The 26,526-nt window shown below is 35.5% G+C and overlaps 1 protein-coding gene and 2 non-coding genes across 3 annotated transcripts in view; 2 read left to right on the top strand and 1 right to left on the bottom strand.

Annotated features, from left to right (window-relative positions):
• LOC138696239 (plasmolipin-like) overlaps positions 1–9,180 on the top strand; it is a 293,017-nt gene extending 283,837 nt beyond the window's left edge. Inside the window, exons 3-4 of the mRNA XM_069820920.1 lie at positions 3,747–3,863; positions 8,619–9,180. Of these exons, the coding sequence (XP_069677021.1) occupies positions 3,747–3,863; positions 8,619–8,705 (204 nt within the window). The 3' untranslated portion in view covers positions 8,706–9,180. The remainder of the gene's footprint in view (positions 1–3,746; positions 3,864–8,618) is intronic.
• Positions 9,181–13,685: 4,505 nt separating this feature from the next.
• On the bottom strand, positions 13,686–13,757 carry TRNAD-GUC (transfer RNA aspartic acid (anticodon GUC)). The gene has a single exon. It is a non-coding gene; the product is annotated as a tRNA-Asp (tRNA).
• A 221-nt stretch (positions 13,758–13,978) lies between these two features.
• TRNAD-GUC (transfer RNA aspartic acid (anticodon GUC)) lies at positions 13,979–14,050 on the top strand. Its single transcript has one exon. It is a non-coding gene; the product is annotated as a tRNA-Asp (tRNA).
• Positions 14,051–26,526: the final 12,476 nt, after the last annotated feature.

Raw genomic sequence — 26,526 nt, 5'->3', positions numbered from 1 at the left:
TCACTCGAGATCACCCCAATTCAGCCAAGAAGGAGAAATATGGGAAGGTGACATATAAAGGAGTATGGATCAAGGAAATAATCATGATTTTTCTGAAAATAATTTCCAGAGACCAGTGGAGGCAGTAAAGGAAAAAGAAATGAGTGTTAGAAAAGGAGCGGAACGCAGAACGGTATGGTGTCCCTAAAAGTACCATCAGTAGGAAAGTTAATAACAAGAATGTAGTTAATTATGGACGTCTGATGAACGTTGTTTGGTGGAGAACCTTCAAGTTCCTGTAAGTTAGGGCTTGAATTTGATGTAAGATTGATAGTGTGTTTGTGCGTGTCTATTGCCTACTCACTTCACTTGCGTGATTCGGGTTCCGCATATTGCGGATAGATGGCAGAACTCTGACCCATTTTCAATTTGTACATCATTTTGGCGGGGCTTGCTGTACATGATATGTGTCTGTGAAGAGTTATATCGTGTACTAGGGGAGTGTATATGTAAGTGTAAGTGTAGTTTAGGGAATGGGTGAGGATGATGAAGGTCAGCTGGCACGTAGCCTACTCCTGTCGAATAGCACCAAGGGGAGCCACCAGGCATAACGTCCCCATCCGATGGACGAATCACTATTAACAGTGACATATTCCTTCTCTTCACATGCACTGTGGAGAGATTTGGGATTTAACTGAGGCATATTGGTGCACAGTTCAGTGATTAAAAGTTGTGCACCGCCATCTCTCCTAGTCCCAAGGTAGAAATTTTATATGCCAATTTGTGATCCCGCCTGGAATCGAACTCAGGTCGGCTAGTCTGGAGGTAGACATGGTGCTACAGAGCTAACTCGGCAGACAGTAAGATTAATAAGAAAAAAAAAGTGAAAAGAAATGTGAAAATGTTTCAGTGATTTAAGTAGTAGTGTGGGGAGATATCGAAGTTTCACCAAAAATTTCTAGATGAGGTAGGGATCACAGAACTTAGGTTTAAAAATAATTCACCACGTGCAGAATGGGCAAAATTGTTTTTAAATAGACATGAAGATCTAAACAAGGTTAGGATATCGGTAAATGTAAAACAATCAAGAGCTGCTGTAAGTGAGGACATGCTGAAGACATATTTTGAAAAGTTTAAATTTCATTAGGTGGAGTTTTGCCTGTTACTTTATTCAATTACGATGAGACTGTCAGACAACCGAGGGAGAAATAGAGTAATTGTACGGAGAAATTGCTAATACCCTGAAGGAAGTGACTCGTGTATTTAATTCAGATTCAGAATTCTTAAGTCCATAAAGAAAAATAAGATATACTAAATAATTAAAGGAGTTTAACTTTTTAATGTTTTGTTAGATATGTAAAGATTATTATTATTATTATTATTATTATTATTATTATTATTATTATTATTATTATTATTATTATTAAATTCTGTAAGCTATGATTGTTGACGGCATATCTTGTTCTTAATGTATATGACTGTACAGATGTCTATTCAAACACTTCTGCAAAGGGCTATAATATCGTTCTGGAGAATATTATACTATACTTCATGCATTTGGCTTCAATATATTTTTTTATCCTTATAATCACTTATCAAACAAAATAAATATCATGCCACTTCACAATAGACATCAATAAATGATAGACAAGGTAAAATACAATGTGAAGATGAATACAACTGTCATAAAAAGAACAGCAAAAATAAAAATAAAGCTGCATATGGAATTGATGTTAAGTCACTTATAGTGAAGTGGCATGATATTTAGTTTCTTTGATAAGGATAAAAAAAAGTATGATAAATAAGATATATGTACAGAGACCCTAAATATAGTATAATATACCTGCATTTTTGCCCTAACTGTAACCTGCAGAATTTTTTCAGAATTTTTCCTCATTTCAGTGGCTTTTTTTGAAGTGTAGAATTATATTGAACTTTAAAAATAAATAAGAAAATGTCTCTGGACTAAGGAGGATATAACTGACTGAAGAGAGAGAACTCTGCTTGCAGATTTTATTTTCATTAACAATGCAGATATGACGCAATGAGTTCCAAACCTTGATAAGTGCAAAAATTAAAAAAAAAAAAAGAGATCTATTTCAGTCAATTCAAATGGAACCTCCTGCATCATATTACACACACATCTGATTATTTAGAATTTACACCTCCATTACTCACCAATACCGTCACCAGCATCATTACAACCTTCAGCAACATCACTAGCACTATAACCAGCTTGACTCATCATCATTCATCACCACAATCATCATCATCATCACTACAATCTATACTATCACCAGCTTCAAACACCATAGTTATAAGTCATCACTAGTTTTACTCATCATAACAAACTTAAAGCACAATCACCACCACCACCACCAGTTGCACCACTATAACCAGCTTCAAATATTATCACCACAACCAGTTTCACTCATCATCACAACCTTAAAACACAATCACCATCATCACTTGCATTCACCATCACCAGCTTCAAACACTATCACCACCACCACCACCATTAGTTACACTAACCATAACCAGTTTCAAACGCTATCAGCACTACCACCACCACCACCAGTTTCACTAACCATCACTAGCTTCAAACACTATCACCACCACCACTACGATCACCACCAGTTACACTAACCATCACCAGCTTCAAACACTATCACTATCACCACCACAACCACTATTAGTTACACTAACAATCACAGCTTCAAACGCTATGAGCACCATCACTACCACCACAACCAGTTTCTAACCATCACCAGCTTCAAACACTATCACCACCACTACCACCACCACCACCACCACCACCACCACCACTAGTTACACTAACTATCATCAGCTTCAAACACTATCACCACTACTACCACCACCACCACCACACTACTAGTTACACTAACCATCACCAGCTTCAAACACTACCACCACCCTACCACCACCACCACCACCACCACCAACACCAGCTTCAAACACTATCACCATCACAACTACCACTACCACCAGTTACACTAACCGTCATCACCACCACTACTACCACCAGTTACACTATCACCAGCTTCAAACACTATGACCACCACCACCACCACCAGTTACACTAACCATCACCAGCTTCAAACACCACACTAGCATCTCCACGACATTCTTCACCATCATCACCAGCTTTACTCACCGTCACTATTATCCTCACAATATTCATCACCATCACCAGCTTCAAACACAATCATCACGACCATCACTATCATCTCCAAGAAATTGATCACCACTATCACAAGCATTACAACCACCACCACCACCACCACCACCACAACAACTAAATCTCCAACACCAGTACCTTTCACCGTCTTTACCACTACCACCACCACCACTACCACCACCACCACCACCTCCTCCTCCAGCATCGCCACCTCAACCAAATTACGACCACCTTTGCTATTACTGCAATCAATGCTATTACCACCATCATAGTAACAATCGTAGTAATAATCGTAATAAAAGTTGTAGTGCATCTCCAACCATTACCTGTAACATAATTATGTAATTTCCTCTATTTTCTTTTTTTCTATTACCAACTCTTCTCATTCCTTTCTATGTCTCTCCCATCATATCTATTAACTATTTCGCTAGTTCTTGTTTTTGGATTTCCAATAATTATGATATTGTCTTCAGGTTTAATGGGCAGTAAAACTTTTGATTCTGCCTTTTTTCACGATTTTACTTACTATTACTCATAAAGAGTGTCACCGTGGTGTTGTGTGTTGCAGGAGCTGCTGAATACCAGTATCACCACTGTATTGTACCTGATTGCCTTCATTGTGCAGCTGTCTATTTATTCACGGAATTACCCCTCCTACTACAGGGATCCCAACCTTGCTGCAGGGGTAAGCATCAGATCAAGAGAATAATATTCTTTCTTTGTACTGCCCTCCAGTAAGTTGTGTGAGCTGCCATGAAGATGAAATCATAATGCGGTGTTGCTTGAAATGCAGGAGGAAACAATGGCAGCTTAGTCAGGAGTGTTTTTGATTAGACTTTCATCATTTCAGATGAAATGTAGAATGTCAGGATCTTTCGAAGTTTGCATCTACTACTCCATCCATTTTTACTTGCGTACATTTTATATACTGCATTACCTATATACGGTGAATTTGGATATAAAGAAGCTGATTTGACTCACCGCTAACTTTATAGTTCTTATCAATGTATATCTAACACTCTGCCATTCTCTTGTACTCTCTCATGCTTAATCTCAACCTCGTTCCTTGTTCCCATTTGTCGATCACTCAATTGAATTTAATCATTTAGAGTGGCTCCAGTGAACAGAATTATTGTTCCTTTTCACCTGAGGAGAAGTTAAATGTAATCGTCAAAACGTTATGTGGTTTGCAATTTATCTTAAATTGAGAGAGTCCAATCTACCTCCTGAAGGAATCATTACTTCTTCTTTCCTCTTAAATAAATGGTATGTTCTAATGTCAGAAAACTAGTGAAGTTTAAATGTTATTAGCAGAAACTTCTTGCCATATCAATTCCTGTTGAAATTTAGATACAAGCTTTTAAATATCTGTCAAAATTTGTGTTTTCCCATTTTTGATGGCCCAAAAGAACACAATTTTTTTTTTTTATTCTCGCCAGTTTACTTGAAGAGGAAGAGCCAATTATTAATCTTCGAAATGTTACGATTTTTTTCACTTTGTCATTGTACGATCCTTGATACCGAAAAAGATGTTTTTTTTTTAGCATGCCTTATGTTTGTTTTATCAGTATTAATTGGATGGTGTTTCTTAATATATTTGCTATCTACGAGTTAAATCATCTGCGAATGATACCCCAGATCACATATAACAAATTGATCAATCTTATGGACTTTGAAGGCAACAACTTTGATCAATTTCACTATGCTGCCATCTAGCGACTGCAGAAGAAATTACGTTATAACTCTCATTTGAATTATATGAAGCAACTGTACCACAGTCTACTATATACAGTCACGAAGCTTGAGTTTTGAGGGTGCTAGAAACAATAGACTGTGACGGTACTATTTTGCATTGCCTGTAATGAGGCGATATTAGCGATCCTAGTGGTGAGCAACTATCTAATGTTTGCATATTTACTACGTATTGAGCTTCGCGACTGTATATACTAGACTGTGACTGTACTTTCATCTAGCAGTCGTTACCAATCAACAGTGTTGATTCTGGTGGTTGTTCTCTTCGACATGTTACCATTTTTAACATGGGGATGCTCAATCTGTTATATACATGTTCGGGGATGATACATACAATGTCTAATAATGTTTTAATTAATGGATCTTTATTTGAAAAGGAACACAAAATGGCGATTTTTTTTAAATCAACTCCTACAATTTTTTCATGATTTTTTTTCTCAGCAGTCATGTGGGAAATTGAATGGTGTAGACAGAATGATCCACAAAATGTTTTTAGAGAAAATGATTACTATGTACAAAATTGTCTCTAATCGAATAATTTTTCAGAATTAAACATTGCGAAAATAGAGCAAAAACAAACTCATTTTCTTTCAAAATTATTCTCCAAATTGAAAATTTTTTCAGACAAAAGTTTTGGGGCTTAAATGCTTAAAGACATCTTAGTGAATTACTTTGTAAAATTAATGTAATCCTAATCGTCAGATTCTTCTTATGTTCAAAATCGAAGTGTATATACTGTAAATCTCAACAGATCAATTGAGGCATTGAGCTTTCCATTTGTCCATACTAACAGAATAATCTTGTTGCCATGCTTCTTGAAAATTGAATTGCTTCGCCATATTCCTCCATTTTACACACCCTTGATTAGAATGCTATGGTACTGAGTTCAACCTCTGCTTGCTGTATATACACGCAGACAAGTACAATATTTGTGGAGGGAGAAATGAAGGGAAACCTACTTTTCCGAATGGCCATTATTCCGAATGAAATGACCATTTCTTTTACACGTTCACTGTTTACCGAAATTAATAATCCAATACATTATTAGCGTAAATAGTGCCCGTTTTGTGTTACCTATAAGCGCCATAACTTTTTGCTCATTCCATTTGGGGCAGATTCTGTATAGACGCATCCAGGCTGAAGGTCTACCTACAGGAAGCTTACAACGATATCGAAAACAGTGAAATAAGATTACGCACCCATATGTTGCTACCATTAGCATTTGTTTCCCCAGATCATGTAAAACAATTATTCGAAGAACTCAGAGAAGATGCGCCTGACACTATACTACCTATATACGATTATTTTGATCTCCATTACATCAGTGGCCGAAGAGGTAGAGGCAGAACATGACGTGTACCACCGTGCTATGACATTCGCGGAATTGGAATTAAGACCAATCAACAAAGCAAGGTGAACATCGGACCGACAATCTAAGTGAAGCGTGGCATAATAGATTTCAAATGCTCATCAGTAAGCATCATCCATCCCTTTATACGGCCTTAGCTGAAATTCAAAAAGAACAAGCCGACACTGAGTTCACGAACAAGAGTTGAGATTAGGAAGAAAGGTAAAAGCACAGCCAAGAAAGCAGTGGATAGCAATACAAAACAGAATCAGGGCAATAACACTGTACTATGAAACATACAAGGAAGAAAACCGTCGTCTTCAGTACTTAAGAAGAATTAGGAATAATTTTAGCTTCTGAAAAGGCATGAAATACAGGCCATGACTTGTAAGATATTCAATTTTAAGTATAAAATCACAATAATTTTAATGTGCTCTTAACTTTACTAATTATTTCATTTAATATTCTTATCAATCTTCTTAATGTATCCAGTTGTTTGCAGACAACATAAAATCCACTATAGTCCACTGTAGTCTATTCAGTTGTTGTTTTTCACGAGAAATGTACCCACATAAGCTGCATTACCACCAACGCAGTCCCACTATATTTTTCAGTTTATATTCATGGAGTCCCTTAGTGTAAAATTCTCCGGAGGTAAAATAGTCCCTCATTCAGATCTCCGGGTAGGGACTGCACTGAGAGATTCCAAGAATCGTACTAAAGTACTTATTTGGAACACCAAAAGTCACACCGTCCAGTCAATCAGAGCCAAATTTAATATTGAAAAGAACCACATAATCAGACAAAGAGGCAAATATAATACCAAAAGGATTGAAGTATGGTGTCAGTCCAATGCAGAAGCAAAATTCGTTCTCTGTAATATAAAAAATGAGGCTAAAAAGAATAAATTCCATGTCTCATTGAGTAGTACATTTAAAGACCGAGAATTAAAACGAAAAGGCAACAAAAGATATAGACACTCTAAAAATTTTACAATGGAACTCTAGGTCTTTAAGAATCAAAATGGATTTATTAAAGCAAGAAGTTCAGGACAAAAAGCCTTCTATAATATGCATTTAATATTCTTGATTTTGGAAAACAGATCCTATGAAAAATGGTCATTCGGAAATGAGGAATTCGGAAAAATGTTCATTCGGAAGAAAGGACATTCGGAAAAATTGACATTCGGGAAGTTGGTTTCGGAAAAATGACCTGAGACTTACTGATTATATGACATCGTTAAGATTTGTTATCCCTCACAACAGGATGATAGGTGAGGTTGAGATTAGCCAAATTGAATTTGATGTGGGCTACAAAAGTTAGGTAGAATCTGTCCAAGGCTCTCTCGTTCAGAGACTACATTTGTATGCGCGTACTTATGGCACAGGATTCCCAGCTTTTACTTTCCTTCTGAATTTTTATCATCCTCTGTTGGATCCGAACCCAATCCAATAGCAGGCAGCACAGGAACCACATCCCCACCAGGAAGTTTCTTAGCAAAGATGTAACTTAATGTAATTAATTAATTAACTAGTGGACTTACTCGTGTTAATTATGTAAGTTTATGCGGCTTACAGCTGTTTCGGTGCTTCACACACCATCCTCAGAGCCTATTAGATCTCGGCGTCATCTCGAACTTCTCTGCCTGCTATGTGGGTGCATTTGATTGTTGAAAGGTGTTGAAAAGTGGAGTCAAATAACATACAGAACAGAAAACACACTACAAAGACATCTCAACACACAAAAAACACAAGCAAATAAATACGACCACACAGGTGTATACAAACTCACATGTATTAGTTGCGATAAGTTCTACATAGGACAGACAGGCAGATCATTCCAAACACGCTACAAAGAACACATTAAAGCAATAACCAAAGGACGCAATACATCTACATACGCCGATCACATAACCAATGCTAACTATATATACAGTAACATAAATGAGGACATGGAAATCCTACACATACAACCCAAGAACCAAAAACTCAACACACTAGAACAATATGAAATATACAAACACACTAAAACACACCCCGATCAAATTCTCAACACACAGATCAATTTCAGTACGCACACACTATTTGACTCCACTTTCCAACACCTTTCAACAATCAAACGCACCCACATAACAGGCAGAGCAGTTCGAGATGACGCTGAGATCTAGTAGGCTCTGAAGATGGTGTGTGAAGCACCGAAACAGCTGTAAGCCACACAAACTTACATAATTAACACGAGTAAGTCCACTAGTTAATTAATAATTACATTCAAGTGTTAAAAGTAGTGTACGTAAGATTCAAAATGGAGTAACTTAATGATTTGTATTGTTTCTTCTTGTAGGTATTTGGACTGTTCAACACATTGGCATATGGAGCAGGTGTCTACTTCTTGTACATTGAGTGGAAGGGGACCCGGGTGAGCAACTGAAGCAACAAATCAGCCCTTCAGACAGTTCAAATCTTGAGAAACTCGTCACATTGCTGCCCTGTCAGTTGCAGTGTGATTAAGGACTGTGAATGGCTGAGGCAGATGGCAAGACGTTTTAATGTGACCCCATGAGTCAGGAACATCATTCCCTCCGGACTGATACAACGAACTCTGTGTTCTGTTGGCGTGTGTACTATATTCTTAACAGCCATCGACTTCATGCCTCCAGCCGCAGAACCCAGTCGAAGAAGAAAGATCAAGAAAGTGTCGGAATGTGTTCCAATCATTTTAGGATTAGGCGAAGGCGTTTTCACAGAATTAGGTCTGAAATAATGTTAATACATTGACAAAGAGTGGAGGGTTGATTTATCATACATTTTTGTATTATCTACATTATTTTTTATTTTTGTAAATAGCATTAATGATATGTAATCAATATCAAATGTTAATATCAATTATATATAATTTGTTTGAATGAGTCTATAAAAATATACCTCAATATACTGCCACTTAAAAGGGTACGATACCACATGTTTGAGTCACTATTTTATTTTAATTTTTTTTTAGAACACGTCTGTTATTCAACTTGAGATGAACTACTTTCTATTCTCGCTCTAACATTTTTCTATATATATATTTCTTACTTGACCTCACTGAACTCTGCAGCCTCACAAGATTTTGGTCTGCAGAGGTATTTATCTGTAAAGCAGCACACTTCGTGAGTAGTAAATGACCAGTGCCTGTCAAATTTGTAGTGTTTGAAACGTTGCAGTTCAAATTTTGTGCTGCTACTTCTTTTGCTACTGTTGATGCCTGGCCAGGCAATAAAACCAGAAATGTTTACTTTTTTTAATGTTTGTATTAATGTAGTTATTCTGGATGGAACAGAAGCTTGAGTAAATTTGTTCTAGCAACCACAAAGTGAATGACATGTGAAAATAGTGTTCTAAACAACAACAACAACAACATCTATGGGATCAAGATAATGTATTTACTGAATGTTTTGACACACAATTACCTACCAGTTATCTGCTGCAGTTAAGACTGCATTATCTTATAACAGTGATGCTTTTAAACTTTTTGTATGGAGAATAGATCGATGGCAACTGTTGTAATATTCAGCACAAAAGAAGCCATGTTTCATTTGTTGCACACTGGGTCACACATTTATCACAATTCTTTCCTGCTGTAAGTTAAATTAGTGTCGAATAACTTGCCAGTCGTTCAAAATACAAAATTTGTGAACATTCCATTCTATATGCACGGTATAAAAACAAACATTTTCAGAAACACATAGTGTTGTTCGGAATTTGTCAAGAAGATAGTCAAATAAATTGGATTTTGATAGATATTACCATATTAGGTAGGCCTACTTAACAAAAAATATAAGTATATACATACACAGTATATGTTTCTGACAGAGACTTTCTTTTTTAATACCAGGTATCTCTTTCTTAAAAGTCACTATTTTTGGATATTTTATTGAAATTTTATATTCAAATTTCTACATGAAATAGGTATAGTCGTATAAAATAAATTTGAGTAGTTCTATTGATCTTTGCTTCGTTTTCTTCATCTTCCACCTCTATGGCACTTCGTTTTTTTAGGATACTCCTCCTGTTAATTAGAAATCACCCTTCCTCTTACTGCGTAATTATCTCTTATATAGGCTTATAGTAATTTTCTTTATAGCACATCTTTGAGGTCTTTTTACATTATTAGTATCCCATATTTCTTTCCATTGTTTTTGCTATCCATTTTTTGTATGTAGTCTCAACCAGAATTCGACATTTTTCTTAAGTATGTTGTCCCTGACTTTTATGATAACTCTCAGAATACACTGCTTAAAGCTGTTCTCTAGAGTTTTCTCCTGCTCTAATTTCACCAGATAAACCAATAAACCAAGTTAGAGATATAGCACACACAAAATACATATATATATATATATATATATATATATATATATATAAAAGGATTGATGCAACATATTAACAAAAATTAAATTTTTCGGCATAGCCTACATATTTCATTGCAACTTTGTGTAAAATCAATGTGGGAAGCTTTCTGAAGATTTTATGTTATACAATAAAACTTTCGCTTTATTGCATCAGTGATTTTGTTATTGTGACTATATTTATCTTAACAATCGTATAATTATGACACAGAGAAAAATGTTAAGATGTTAATGATTTTGGTTAAGAAATGAGAAAATGGAGCATAATTTATAGAATCATTTGAAAGTTTTGAACCATAGAAAGTTTGCTTTATTGCATCAGTGGTTGTTATTGTAGCTGTTTCCATCTTAACCATGAGTTTACAATGACAGAGGAAATCATGATACATGTATCAGTGTTGCTATGTATGATGTTCGGTCTTCTGATTGCAAACAATATTACAGTATTTGTTGATTATGGGCATAGAATTCTAGTTTCTTGATGATTTTGTTCACTAGGCCTATAAAAATAAAACAAGTTATGCTAATGTGTTCATATCTCATATATCAGCCCTGGGCACAATGGGGAAATGGAAGGGAACAGAGAAATCCTCCCCCATATCATTTTCATTTACAAACAAACACACAGTAAGGCATTGTACGTCAGTGGTGGATTTCAGGCAGTCAGCAAGAGCTGAAAGTTCGTAAAAACTCAGTGTTGTAGTTGGAAACAAATTGTAGGGGTACTGTTGAAATCTCCTTGGTCAGACTAGACTATATGGACTCATACTGCACTTCTTTTCCAAGGTTACTTCGACATGCAGACTTTCTCCTCTGCAGACTTCCTTCCAGATCTCAGCCACTATTGCACATAAGGCAAGAAATTAAATTCTTACACTGGCCAAACACCTTTTGGAAATAAGAGCCTAGGAACTCTTTTACTAGAATAGTACAGATATCGTTCATTACAATAATGTTCATTTAGTTGAAAATGGACTAGAATCTATAATAGGCAACTTGACTGTCATTGAGGTTTTGGCTGATATGTAAAATATTAGACAAAAAAAAAAAATGACCGGCTGCTATATGCTAAGTCCCCTTCAGAAGACTTCACTTGATTCCGTGAAAGAATTTCTTATGAACAACTCCGTTCTGTTTTTCCTTTGTTTTGTTTGTTTGTTGCTTTTTCTGTCTGTTTATGGTCAAGTGCTAGGAAAAATATATAAATAAGATATATTCAGAGAATAAATTAGGTACAAAATGAACATCCTTATTTAGACAAATTTTACGCAACAGGAAAGTAGTCATTTTTTGTGTCTAAGGCTATACATCTATTATCAGACAGCATATCTCACTTGACGAGATGTGTCAGAGGAAGAACAATTGTTTGTATGCATCTGAAGTCTGATTAGTGTAATATGTAGCTAGTCGCCAATGTTTACAATGGAGGGGGAAAGGAACTGGCCACACTACTTCATTATCTCCTGGCTTAGTTGCTTCATGAGCGATGCCTTATTGGTGTTACTTAGATTCAAACCTGTCTTCGGACAGTTGTCTAACCAACAACAACAATGAGTAACAAACTACAAAGCTGTGATGGTTTCACGTTGATCTCAATATATTTCCTGAAGGCCTGAATAACAACGAATGAACAAGTGTTTAAGCAAAATGTCAAGATGCCAGCCACTACTTTTATGCCAGATATCAAAATCAAAATGTTGTTCAATTAACTAACATCCTCCACTTCAAAGTATACTAAAGAATAGTTCAACATAATTAATATATTTTCGAGTCTATATTTTTTGCCGGTACGGTACCTAACAGCAAGTTTTTATTTTAGACGGTACAGCATACCGGCCAACTACAGCACTGTAAAAGCTACAATACCTACCTTATACAATCCATCAATGAGCAATGCTTATCTTCCTGCCTACTCATATTGGGCCAAAACATTACTGTCTCAGCCGGGAAGGTGGAGTGGGAAATTAAGGAGTAGTCTGCAGTGACTTGGTTGAAGTATTAGTGCCCAGGACTGCTATATATAGAGGAAAATTTCTTTTCTCCTGCAGTGCAGAACATCTCAATAAAAATTCCCTAAAATTACATTAAGGAGAGGAGTCTTCATTTCAGTTTGGGACATGAATAGTTTTAGAAAATAATTATTTATCTTCTTGATTTCGACTGAAAAATATCTACACAACATAATGGCTCTGTTTGGATACTGTTACTTTTAATACAGTGAGAATTATTAGTTTATTCTATAAAATTGTAGTTCAATAGTCACACTAATTTTATTAATACTTCCATAATACTTAAGGAGGTACAGTTTATTTCCATTAATGATTACTTACAATCATAAATATAATCTCTTCTTCTTAAAATTCTGAAAAATATTCTTCTTTCTTCTATTGTTTAAAATAAATGTCTTTGAAATGAGTAAACGAAAATAAGAAATTACAATCAAATGGAATCTTGAACATTATTGATGATTATGTAAGTATGATAATATACTGTATTTAGTTCCTTGTATAATGGCTAAATAACTTGAAATTCTGAGCCATAACCACCCAAAATATGTCTAAAATAGCTGTATTTCCTGCCATAGATTTAGCTGCTTGAAAACCTTTATTCCATATAAGAGGTTTTGTTTCCTTTCCTGATCTTTGAAATATACAGTACTGGTATGCATTCTTCCTGTGTCTGGTTTCTTACAGTTAGAATATTGGATTGAAGAGTAGACTATATTTTGAATCTGTCTCTTGTGCTGCCAGGGTCAGGCAATCATGCCATCTTCATTCAGAGCACCAGACAATGTGGAATCTTAAAAGGTAAATTATAACGAATTAGTTAAGATTGAAATAAAATATTTTGAATATTAGAGACAGGCTCAGTGATTTCACTAAAAATAATCTATGATTCAGAGAAGGTTTAAGATGAAACATTTGCCTACTTTTGACAACTATATAGATTGCAGCATTATTATTAACCTCGTTTATGCAACTTGTACTTTTGTTGAATAATTTTGAATAATTTCGAGGGAAAAATTGTTCCGGAGCCGGGTATCGAACCCGGGACCTTTGGTTTGACGTACCAACGCTCTACCACTGAGCTACTCGGGAACTCTAACCGACACCGATCCAATTTTTCCCTCTATATCCACAGACCTCAAAGTGGGCTGGCAACCGTCAAGCAACCAACTTCGAGTGCACACTAACTCCGTGTGACACAATTTAAGTCACACGGAGTTAGTGTGCACTCGAAGTTGGTTGCTTGACGGTTGCCAGCCCACTTTGAGGTCTGTGGATATAGAGGGAAAAATTGGATCGGTGTCGGTTAGAGTTCCCGAGTAGCTCAGTGGTAGAGCGTTGGTACGTCAAACCAAAGGTCCCGGGTTCGATACCCGGCTCCGGAACAATTTTTCCCTCGAAATTATTCAAATCAACTTTACAGGGAGTTATACCTGAAAATCTTGATTTGCATTGTACTTTTGTTGTTATTTAGGGGTTAGGACAGCTAATATTGACGTTAGGGTTGCCAACTGTCCAGTTTTCGACCGAACAATCTGGGTTGGGTTTCGACTCAAAATTACCATGTCCTGGCAAATATGTCCACTGGACGCAAAAGTTCGGTTTTCTGAATTACTTTAAAGTAAATGAATATTATTTTTAATGTAACGAAAAGAAAGACAAATTCTGCATTATAATTATTCATAAAACATCTTTGTTCTGTTCCCCCCCCCCCTGGTTAAGTACCATACTTTACATGTACGTTGCACTGTTTTAGATGCAAATACTACAACATAGTTGAGCGACTACCTAAATTGAATTCCAACCTTCTACAAGACAACTTTTTACATAACAAGTGCTCTAGTAAGGTTATAGAACAAAAGAGTGTATATCTGCTGATTACTGACTTTCACATGTGTCTGTGAGGGTGGACAACAAAAAAAATGTGGGCCACAACTGCATGGTCAGCTTTAACTTCTGGTCCTGAACAGATGTTTTATTCGTGCTGATTCTTATTGTGCAGTCTAGCATTAAGTTTTGTTTTTATAATTATGGATAAAAAAAGAAACCTCGACGTGAGTGTCATTTTAATGACTAGTAGCTAAAAGACGCGGAATTCGTGAAGTGATTTTAGAAGCAAGTCGAAAAACCTGAGTTTTGTAGGATATGCCATGTAAGTTTTACTGTCAAATAGGACCCTGTGAAAGCAGTGAAGCATAATGTTGAGACTCCAACGTAAAAAAATACGCTCTGCATCAAGAAATTCTACAGTATTGAAATATTTTGTATTACAAGATCTCAACAAAAATCATCATATAGTTATTCTTTGTATAAATCCCATTAAACCCTTATTGATCAATAATCTTCGTCTACCTAAACGCTCACTTTTATTAAAAATAATGACAACGTGAGCCAATATAAATTTACAGCCAAGAAGAAGTGTTTTCAACAGAACCGATACTTACATACCATGAAGTAAAACATCACCACAGTTATTTCTCTCAAGATTGTGGTAATTCACTTCTTTCGCAGCATTTGTTACAAGATTCTAAATTATGATCCAGCATACTAAAGCTGAAGCATTGGTTGAAAATATTCTGGTCCCTCATTGACTTCATCAAGTTCTAAAGAATATCGACACTGCTCCTGTTTCAATAGAATGTGATGCATCAAATAAAGGGAATGTCAAGTTATTCCTGGTTACTATTCGCTACTTTGATGCAGAAATGGGAACTACCGTACATCAGCCATTCTGGATATTCATGAAGATACCGATGAACTTCAAGTGTGACAGCCAAAAGACTCAACAAGTGCATCATTAATGCTGATCTGACAAGATTACAACAGACCAGACATATTCCTTTTCAACAAGAACAAACAAGAACACACACACTCTTTGACTCCACTTTACACCACACGAACACACCCTCACAGGAAACAAAACAAGAGGCATCAAGACCAGCAACGACCAGTTCTGAAGATGACACATAAATAGTCGAAACATGTAAACAAGGTACGTTAGAATTTAACACAAGAAAGTCTTATCATACATATTCCGAAGTGATACAGTGTCAAAAGTTGTGTAATCAAGATGTACAAACAAGAAGTCTCAATAATGGACATAGCAGTACTTCTACATCACAACCTACAATACATGTATGCATAAAAAGTCAACAAGTACATGGAATTAGCCTTAGAAATCAAAGAGATTTGGAAGGTCACCCAAGTCACCATACACCCAATAACACACTCAACCAATGGCATCATACCAAAGACGTTAGTCCAGCAGCTACACACTCTACATCTGCAATTAATTTTATCACTACCTGCTTCAAAAATCAGTAATTTTAGACACATGTCCAACATTTTGTAAATGCTGAATAATTTGTGATACTTGATGTAAATCCGTATCATTAAGCCAGGGGTTGGGAGCTCATACTGAAGGGGAAACACAGCAACCTCACTCCACTTTTTGTTCGTGTGCACAACACTAAGTCAATGAATGGCCGCTAGACTTCAGTACAGTCACAACCTGCATCAGTGGCGTAGCATTATCATCTGAAAAGTTAATGACATCAAATATGACTAATTGCGTAATATCTTTATTATCTGTACTTTCATCTAGTGCCAAGGAGTACCATTTCATAAGTTATATTATATTCATTAATTCTGCCTCTACATCAGAACTAAGTACTACTATTTCTGATTTTCAACTGTGTGAGGTGACAGACTGATGCACTTGAATTTTTCGACTATGTTAGGGCAAACAGTCTTTAACATTCTCCCCCATGGCGAATGGTTTCATTCTATCCGCAATATATTTTGAAATACGGTAGCTGGCACGAATCAATTTTTGCACTGTGGTTTGTTCACTATCTTGTGCGATTTTTTCAATGTTTTGTATTTTTTAGACTTTCATACTTCTTAGTATGCCTCGTATTGAAGTGTTGTCTGATGTTAAAATGTGCAATGAAACGAATTGGTACCTACACAATATATCAAACAAAACGCTTTTTCATTTTGTTCATCACAAAAATAATCTAATTCCCATTCCTTACGGAAAGAATATTTTCTCTTTGGCTGTGCCATACTCCTTAGGTAACGTAGTACATCACTGGTTGCTTCAAAACTATGTAATGTTGCGTAAACAGTGCGTGTAGCGGGGTGAGTTTGAGAGAGAGGTAGAAGGGGTAACAGAGGGGAAATAGTTTATGCACTCATTGAGTCCAGCTCGCAGTCACTGCATTAAGCCAAGTATCATTTTTTTTCCTTTATAGAAAAATTAGAAAATTCACCTCATGTAATAATAACAATAATAATAATAATAATAATAATAATAATAATAATAATAATAGTAAGACTAGTAATGAATTTAAGGAAAGGTCGGATAGTAGGTCTACCATATTAACCCTAACATTTTGTTTTATGAAAATGTCCTATTCTGTCTCCATTGAAAGTTGGCAACCCTAATTGACGTGCAATGAGAAATTTACGGGCAGTACTTTAACATACTTTGTGACAAAACATAACGGCATTCTCTCATGGAAGGAAAGTCATAAATACTCACCCCTGCATTATTTTTGTAAGCATTTCCACTGTGGACGACACCCCCTGTAAATCTTGAGTGAAATCATCGATGAGAGTGCAGTGGAGTAGTATGAGGCAAGACCGTCATGTTCTGTCATCGACTTTATCAGATAAGATAAACACAAAAGTTCTCAATTTTTTTTTCTCATACATTTGTACATACAATATTTTATTCAGTGCTATATTATGTCTGATATGCAACATAAAAGAAATCGAGGAGAGTTACAATGTTTCCTGTTGGAAAGAAATCTATGATAGGAGGAATCTTAGAAAATATATCATGCTTATTTTATTGCTCCGTGCAACATTTTGAAATATTGCTTGTTGCATATTGCTATTTATATAAGATGCATTGCACAAGTAACTTAATTTTAATGTGACTTGATAAAACATAAGTTAATCAGACATTCTCAAACTATTTTGAAGTTCATCAGTTAAAACAGGGATTACAAAACTTTTTAACTAGCGCTCACTCCCCCCTCCCCCCAAAGTTAAACATAATAAGCATGTTTAAATCAGCGATAATAACCTGAAGATCATGTTACATTATACTTTTATATTTAATTATAATGAACTAAATGTAAAATATAAATAAAAAGTGAAAATCAATCCATACAATTTTATTTAAAAACAAATTATGAAAACAAATGTAGGGTAATTAATTTTATCACCTAAGAGAAATTCCAAATTTGTCCTCACTTCTGATCATTGACTCAATGGCTGCCTTACTCTAACACACACAAATGCTAAGTAGCCAGATGGGCATTACATCCCCGTTTGAAGAATCATGATCACAAAATTTTTTTTTTCCTTAACTTGTAATGCTCATGAATATATCTCTCTCTCCCTCTCCCTCTCCCCCTCCCCCCCCCTCTCTCTCTCTCTCGTTAGGTGTTTATAAACATTAATCATTAAAACTAGTCTAAAATTATAGAACATATATTTTAACCCTCAACAGCAGATGTGTGTAATGTGAACCATCAAGGCAGACGTGCACTCTGATACTGCTATTGTATTACAGTGGAGTCCAAATCTCCTGACGTTTCCCGAGAGCCAATAATGTGCAAGCGCGACACTGTAAAACTACACAGGGGGTGATGCGTGCTCCACCGAATTCATCTGGCGGGAGGGATGGGCGGCCAGTGTTGAAAACAGGATCCATTCTCAAAAAGAAAACAGTGCAATACAATAATAAATAATTTATTCATACAATAATGTATTAAGAAATAATATTTTTTGCAAGTAATGTTTGCAGTTCCAAGTGAAAAGCCAATATTGCGTTTTTGAAGTCACTTACGTAAATTTGTTACTCTTTTAGGTATATTAATATGTTTTCTAGGTGAGACGACCAATTTCTTAACACCCTGTGTTTCCGCTTTTTGCACTTCTCTGCATACACGTGACATGGTTGATACATTTATTGAACATGCCTCGACAGTTAGTTCTTGACACTTAGAGAAGTTAAGATTTTTATGGTTTTCTTCAGACGAATACATAGGCGGAGTTATGGGGGGGGGGGGCACTGACCTCTTTTTTTTTTTTCTATTCTATTTAATTCAAAATATATATTTTGCTTTTGTTTATGATTAAGTTTCTGTTCTTAAATTGATGAATTAATGTCTTCAGATCATGTGACTGGACTGTAATTCTGTATTTATTTTAAATTTCTGAATGTATAAGAATTCCTATACTGGTGCCTCATTTGAGGAATGGAAGCACTGTAATTTTTCTTTTGTCACATCCTGTACTAATGTGTTAGAAGTCTGCAGGTGTTCAGGCCGCCACTTGGAGATGTATGAATAACATACTGCACAACAATGCAGAAAAAAGAAAAGTGATCCCAATATAATGTGTAAACTTAAAGATGAGGTAAAATAAAATAATTAGAATTTACATTTCATAGGATATCCTCGGAAGGTAAGCTTCATATAAAAAAGTTTCTATTAGCACTGTTATGTAGTTTTATTGATGTACGCATGTGTTTCTGTACGAGAGAGAAAAAGGGGGAGATTGTTTAAGTTGTGCCTTATTATAATTTGTAGTAGACCTAGTGTTCAAGCCCTATACAACTCGGTTCGAAACATCGCGGATATGGATGTAACACTGTAAGAAACGTGCCCCCCAAAAATACCTTTATTAAATGATCATATTCCAATATACTGTACCATGTTCAAGCTATAACGGGGGAGAAGGTAAATGATGTCTTCCATAACCCCGTTATATGGGGATTCTATGGTTTTGCTTTGCCCCCTCAAGGAAATGGTTCTCTCTCCGCCTATGGACGAATATTTTCTGAAGAAATTGTAGACATTAAATATAATTTTCCTAACTTTGCTACTATATCCACTGGATCTATTACCTTCACTAGTACTGGCCTTTCTAAGTGGCATTATTGAATTTCATACTACTAATAAACAAATAAAATAATAAACTGATAAGAACACGCAGAAAATGTTTAAACGAATTATTGATTTCACTGAGAGACACAAAGGACGTCGAAAACCTACACACAACCCAAACGCATTTTCGGCTTATGCTTCATAACTATTTTTATCTAATGTTTATGTCGCTGAATGGATACCATTTACAATTAATAGTCCTCGTGCTTTGAATGGCTTTCTTATCGGCACGCAGCTGTGTAAACATCGTTTGTGGAAGACCATAAAATCCATGAATCAGCTGGACGCGATTAAGACGCATAAAATAAGAACTACTTGGCGTAGAAATGAGATTCTTGTTTATATATATATATATATATATATATATATATATATTCAGAAAAATGATGTCATTCAACCTAATCATATGTAGGCTAGATATCCTGTCACGAAGAACTTGTCCGAGCACATGTATTATTTATACAAGCGGCGTCAACGAATATCTGAATATCGGTATGCGGCAACGCAGCACTGTTGCTACTGGCTATTGCCGTACAAGTAAACACCCCGAACTTCCAGAAGATTTGGATCGCACTTTATAGTATTGTTGGCACAAGAATAAAGCAATGGACCTGAAATAACTTAAATGGTGTGGTTTTACATTTCTTCGCAGAGAAAGCAGAGATGTAATATAGACTACTGTGATATTTTATTTGTAAAATCATAAATGCTCAATGTCGTGACAACTACTGCTTGGAAATACATGAGTACACGTATAGGCGCGTCTATCAAAACTCAAAATGTCTTAATGTTCAGTTTTGAATGAAATTAGCGGAATAATAGGCTACACAGTACTGGTACACTTTCAATAGGCAATCATTGTTGATCACTCTCAAGGACGAAATCTTGTTCACCTGCAGAGTCAACCTCACTATCCTCATCATCCGTCCACTCAAGCACTGTCTCGTCGAAGTTTTCATCACTAACACTAACTTTTTGCAAAGGCCTTGTGTAGAATCCATTGCGAGAACGGAGAAAAACAATCCAGTTACACAGATGTGCGGTCTATGAGATGCTAGCAGTATACTGTGTGTAATATCTCCAGTACTACACGAAATAATCGAATACAGTACCACTAAGTGAACTGCACCACCAACTTCCCACCAGAAAGTACACAACGTTCACATTCGTAAAGTGGTGAGAACTGGTTCATGCACTTCTGTATTTGAGAATTAAAATAAATTCAAGACTTCTGTTAAATATATTGTTGCCTATTATGACTAACATAAAATTATTTCTGTTATATCCATAAAAACTTAAGCCCCCCCCCTCACCCTAGTGTCCACTTACAATCTATTTCCCACTTTGGGAAACACTGTGTTAAAATATTGGTACGGTAGGTACTTTATTAGGAAGATAACTGCTGTGAGACAAGGACAGTTAAAATAACTTATTAAAGATTGATATTAGCAGAGATGAGGTATCTGAAAAGAAATTCGATTACTCGTATCTGCATCAATCACAATTTATATGATGAAGGATGGGTGAAGCGCAGAATTCCTGCATGGAAATATCCTATGTACTTCGGTACATCATAATAATAATCACAATTTAGATATGTAACCATCCTTATGTCTACTCAAAATTAGGGATTGATTTGGAAACATCATGGCAAGAAGATGGACAATGACAAAATTCCAAAACAAATTTTGACACATATGCTAAAAGGATGTCTCGTGACCAGAATATTCTACAAAATGGAAATATAAAAACTGGAGATTTATCCTTCGAATAGGTGGAAAAATTCAAATATCTTGGAGCAATAGTAACAAATATAAATGACACTCGGGAAGAAATTAAACGCAGAATAAATATGGGAAATGCGTGTTATTATTCTGTTGAGAAGCTTTTGTCAACTAGTCTGCTGTCAAAAAATCTGAATTTGATAAAATTCGATTTTGGATTAGTAACAGTTAATGTTTTTAACATCCATTTCACAAATGATGTCTTTCATATTCTATCTGTTATATTACCGATTGTTCTGTATGGTTGTGAAACTTGGACTCTCACTTTGAGATGGGGAATAGAGATTAAGGGTGTTTGAGAATAAGGTTCTTAGAAAAATATTTGGAGCTAAAAGGGATGAAGCTACAGGAAAATGGAAAAGTTACACAACGCAGAACTGCACGCATTGTATTCTTCACCTGACATAATTAGGAACATTAAATCCAGACGTTTGAGATGGGCAGGGCATGTGGCACGTATGGGCGAATCCAGAAATGCATATAGAGTGTTAGTTGTGAGGCCAAGACGTAGATGGGAGGATACTATTAAAATGGATTTGAGGGAGGTGGGATATGATGATAGAGACTGGATTAATCTTGCACAGGACAGGGACCGATGGCAGGCTTACGTGAGGGCGGCAATGAACCTGCGGGTTCCTTAAAAGCCATTTGTAAGTAAGTAAGTAATGCTAAAAGGGAAGAGTTTTGGACGACCCGAGAAATACGAGTGTGTTACCTATAAGAAGTCACAGGACGTAAGATTTTTAAGAGTGGTGAAATGACAGTTAATGAATGAATAATTAATTACTTTATGACAATAGTTCGCGATTCATATAGGTCTATATATTTTGGAGAATAATATCTAATACAAAAAATTTTGATATTTCATTTCCAGTTGAATGTGAGAAAGCCAAATCACCCGATTTATGCAGAAGATTTTGAAAGCCAACAAAACTATAACTTTTATGTTGCAACTCGCAATAATGGTGTAATGAGATTAATGCGTCTGCAGCTATGGTCCTATGGATAAAGCATTTTCTTTCTAACCAAGCGGTTCATCATTCGATTCTCTGGGAGGGCGGAGATTTATTTCAGTTTCACAAGACTGTGTAATTGTCCCCTGTCTTATATTTGACCTGTGAAGTCACCACGGTGGCTCTGCATTGTGCTAACCACACGGTCATGGAGGCCCGTCATGTGGAAGAGTGGTGTGAAGATAATTACGGTATGTTTTTCCCTGCAACACATTGGCATATAAGTCAGTGCAAAAGCAAAAAGAAAATAAGATAAAGACAGAAGTAAAGATACAAATGCATAGAACCTCCAGCAACATTTACAACAAGTTTCATGAACTTTTTATCGAGCTCTGTAATATATTTGTAATTTCCTATTTTTACTAGGCAAAATAAACATCTGAATGAGTATTCCTTTCATGTGTAATCCCTCTCGCCATTTCAGCAGTGGAGTTCCATTTTATCAATAAGTGAAATATGTATAAAGTATAATCCACCACTGTGGAGTAACGGTTAGCACGTCTGACCGTAAAATGAGCGGGCCTGGGTTCAAATCTTGGTTGGGACAAGTTCCCTGGTTTTTGTTATTTTCCGGTGTTTTCCCTCAACTAATAAAATTGAAGAAGAACTGCTGGGTAACTTTCGACATTACGTCGAACTCATTTCGCCATCATTAATTCTCATATCATCATCATCATAGCCCGTGTTAAGTTCCAATGCGGTGTGCTGTACTTGTACAAGAGCGTGACCATTTGGCTACCCAGTCATTTACAGAATAGAAGTGGTAAGCACAATAAGCCTCAGGCTGCAGTGTAAGCCTTCGGATCTCTCCTACATACAAGAGAAAAAAATGTACAAAGTATAAAATTCGATTTTGGATTAGTAACAGTTAATGTTTTTAACATCCATTTCACAAATGATGTCTTTCATATTCTATCTGTATGCAGGCCTACACAATATTTTTCTTGAATTATTAGATGACCCTTTATTGAAGTCATTATTAAAACTTAGTAGAAAATAGTAATTTATTCGAACCTGGCTCTAACTATTCTTCTTATATTTACGTCTGGATAATTAGGTCTACAATATCTGAATCTATAATATAAAAAGCTGCACAATCAAATATCACTCTTATGTCATGTAAATATTAATGTAAAGCTACGTTTACAATTAAAATAATTATTTTGTTTCTGTGTTTTATTTCCATATTATATTGTGAAATTATACATTTGGAAAGTGCTAAGTCAAGTTATTCTCCGACAGAAAAGTTTGCTTAACACAGTGTTCCCTTATGTCTGCGACTGCTGTGAAATAGATACAGAATGAGTGATCAGTGATCACACAGACTGGGTAGAATTGGCTCATCTCCATACCACTATCGAGGATGCTGGGGTGAATGACACAAATCAAGTAGCCTACTGCTTACCAGTAGAAAAAATGAACTCAACTATGTTAAAGAAAATATTGGTACAGAAAGTAGTAGTTTCCATTTTGCACTTACTTTTGACACACTAAAAAAAGTCCAGTTCTAAGTTGAATCCCTTCTTATGTCTTAGGGGTAAATATGAAATTTTCAACATTTTGTAAAATTTTCGCCTCTTGAGAAAGTCACTATTAATTTTCATTTGTAGAAGGTTCTAAATTCCCGAAATCTAATTTTGTCATAATATGGTAAGTTGTGGATTGACCCAGTACATTATAATCATAAAACTGATCCTGAAGTTCTCACTGTGAGTCAGATAAAGAATAAGCAATTCTTATGTTAATATAGATTTCACATTGGCCGTAACAAAATAGTTACGGAACTACTGACAGACCTGCAGCTTGAGAGAAGCTGATCTAGTCAGCAACAATACGTTAGGGTACTGGTAAGTTGTTGTCCTAACATTCCACAGTCTTGTTGCATAAACTGGTGATTACATGCGTGCTCCAATATTGATGTTCCTGTTATTTGCTCAAACTCTGAAAGACAGCTATTTTGGTCAGCAACAATGTCAGTTGCCTGTTCCATAAGTAGGTGGCTACATGCATTAGGGAATGCACTGTGCTTCAATATTGATGTTCCCATTATCCACTCAAATCCTGAAAGACCATTATTCTGGTCAGCAACAAAGTCATTTTCCTAACAACACAGATCTGTTGCATAAGCAGGTGGTTGCATGTGTTAGGGAATGCACTGTGCTCCAGTATTGGTGTCCCTGCCTTTCAGAACCAGCTTACATATTCAGATCTTGGAATTGTCACTAATATTTTTCAAAATGGAACACTAAGCAGAAGAAATATGAATATACTCGTACATTAAGTTCATATTTCTCATAGAAAAAGAATTATTTACCAAAAAGAATGCTTTAAAATTTAGGAATTTTGTTTCTACAATTCTATAAATTAGATCTGAAAAGATAATTATACTGGTATGTTAAAAAAAAAAAAAATAAATCCGAAAGTCGTTTATACTAGCATTTAGGTTAAGGTTACCAGATACCCCCATTTCCCGGGGACAGTCCCCGAATTTTTCTTTTTGTCCCTGGACATAATTCGTCCCCGGAACGTCCCAGATTTCTTAATTTGTACCCAAATATCCCCGGATTTACAGTGTCAATACATTAGGGTTAATAGAAAAATTGAACTCCAAGAAAGAGCAGAAAATTATTCCATCATCAATTAACCAACTTTCGGCATCTTTAGAAGAAGTGGTCCTTATTCCATGACAGAATTGCCTCTCTCTCTTGTGAATTTTATGAAAATGCTATTAAATATTTCAGTTCCTGGGTTATTCATTCACAAGATATCTACGGAATGTACATTGCTAAGATATCCTCTAGAGAGGGAGAAATTAGAAGAGACAGTTCATTATTTATCGTTAAATATATGTAGACTTTGACTTGAAATGGATGAAGATAATTTATTTGCTGAAATTTACTGCTTGAAGAAATAATATGCGACTTCAGAGAAAATATGAAAATAGAAAGAAGAAAATGCTGCTCTTTGCACAAAATGGAGTGACATTTTTTTCATTTTTCTCTGTGCACAACTCCATTACTTTATTGGATTATATTAGTGTCTTCCTGGAAGTAATGCTTCGATGGAGATTTTTTTTTTTTTCAATGAACATGATGTGGACATATCAAAAGTCCAGAATGAGTTTAGAAAATGTTTGAGCCATGTTTGCTATTTTAACCGACTGCAACATAACCTGTAAAGTATCTGTTTAAAAAATTCTGTCATCTGAAATATACTAGTAATTTAAATGATAGGTAAGTAGAATGAATAATTTTAGTATGTAAATAGAATGAATATTTTACTTCTTTAAATCGTGTAAAAATCCTGCTACATTTGTTTGAAGACTTGAATGTATGTAAAATTTCCCTATGACAGGTTACAAGTTGATAGATAGTCCAAGGCTAAAATTGTGTAAAAACAATACGGGTTAATGGAAAACAACAGAAATGTTGAAAATAGTTTTTCATATGTCGTTATCTGTCCCTGAAAATTGTAAAAAGAAATCTGGTAATTTTATCTTAGGTAGGCTACTAGTAAAAAGTAGATCTACTAGGCTGTTTGATAAAGGCACTGTTACAGTAACTCTTACTTTGACTAACGTACCTTAAAATCATTTAAACTAGTGTTCCTGACTAGAAATCACAGGGCTGTTTGGTAACGAAATAGAGTTGGATCCAAGTCCACTAAAATTTAACAGTACCATAATAGAATAAACTAGGTCAGCTAGTAGGAATAATTAATACAAATGAAGCTTGGGCTTTTACTGTCTTGTGTTTATTTTAGTGTTGACCAGACTTAATTATCTACCTAGAATCTCTGTTTTATAGGAGAGAGTGAAGATTTTCCAGTCGATTTGTTTACATGCACTGCTTACTGTGTACTGGGGTGGGGGAACAGCGCATTTACTTTGTCCATAGTATTATACTAATAATGTCTATAATTATGTACCTGGGAATAAGTGAAAAGATAAAAAATGAATGGTTTGATGAAGAATGCGCAGTAGCTTTAGATTTAGATAAGAAAAATGAAGTGAGAAAACAAATTTTACAGAAAGGGACGAGACAAGGAAAAGAAAAATGCAAAAAACTTCGTAAAGAAGCCAACAAATTATGTAAAAACA

This window comes from Periplaneta americana, chromosome 3 (assembly GCF_040183065.1).
Source record: "Periplaneta americana isolate PAMFEO1 chromosome 3, P.americana_PAMFEO1_priV1, whole genome shotgun sequence".
Taxonomy (NCBI): Eukaryota; Metazoa; Arthropoda; class Insecta; order Blattodea; family Blattidae; genus Periplaneta; species Periplaneta americana.
The sequence above is the reverse complement of the archived record's forward strand: the minus strand, read 5'-3'. Positions and strand labels throughout refer to the sequence as shown.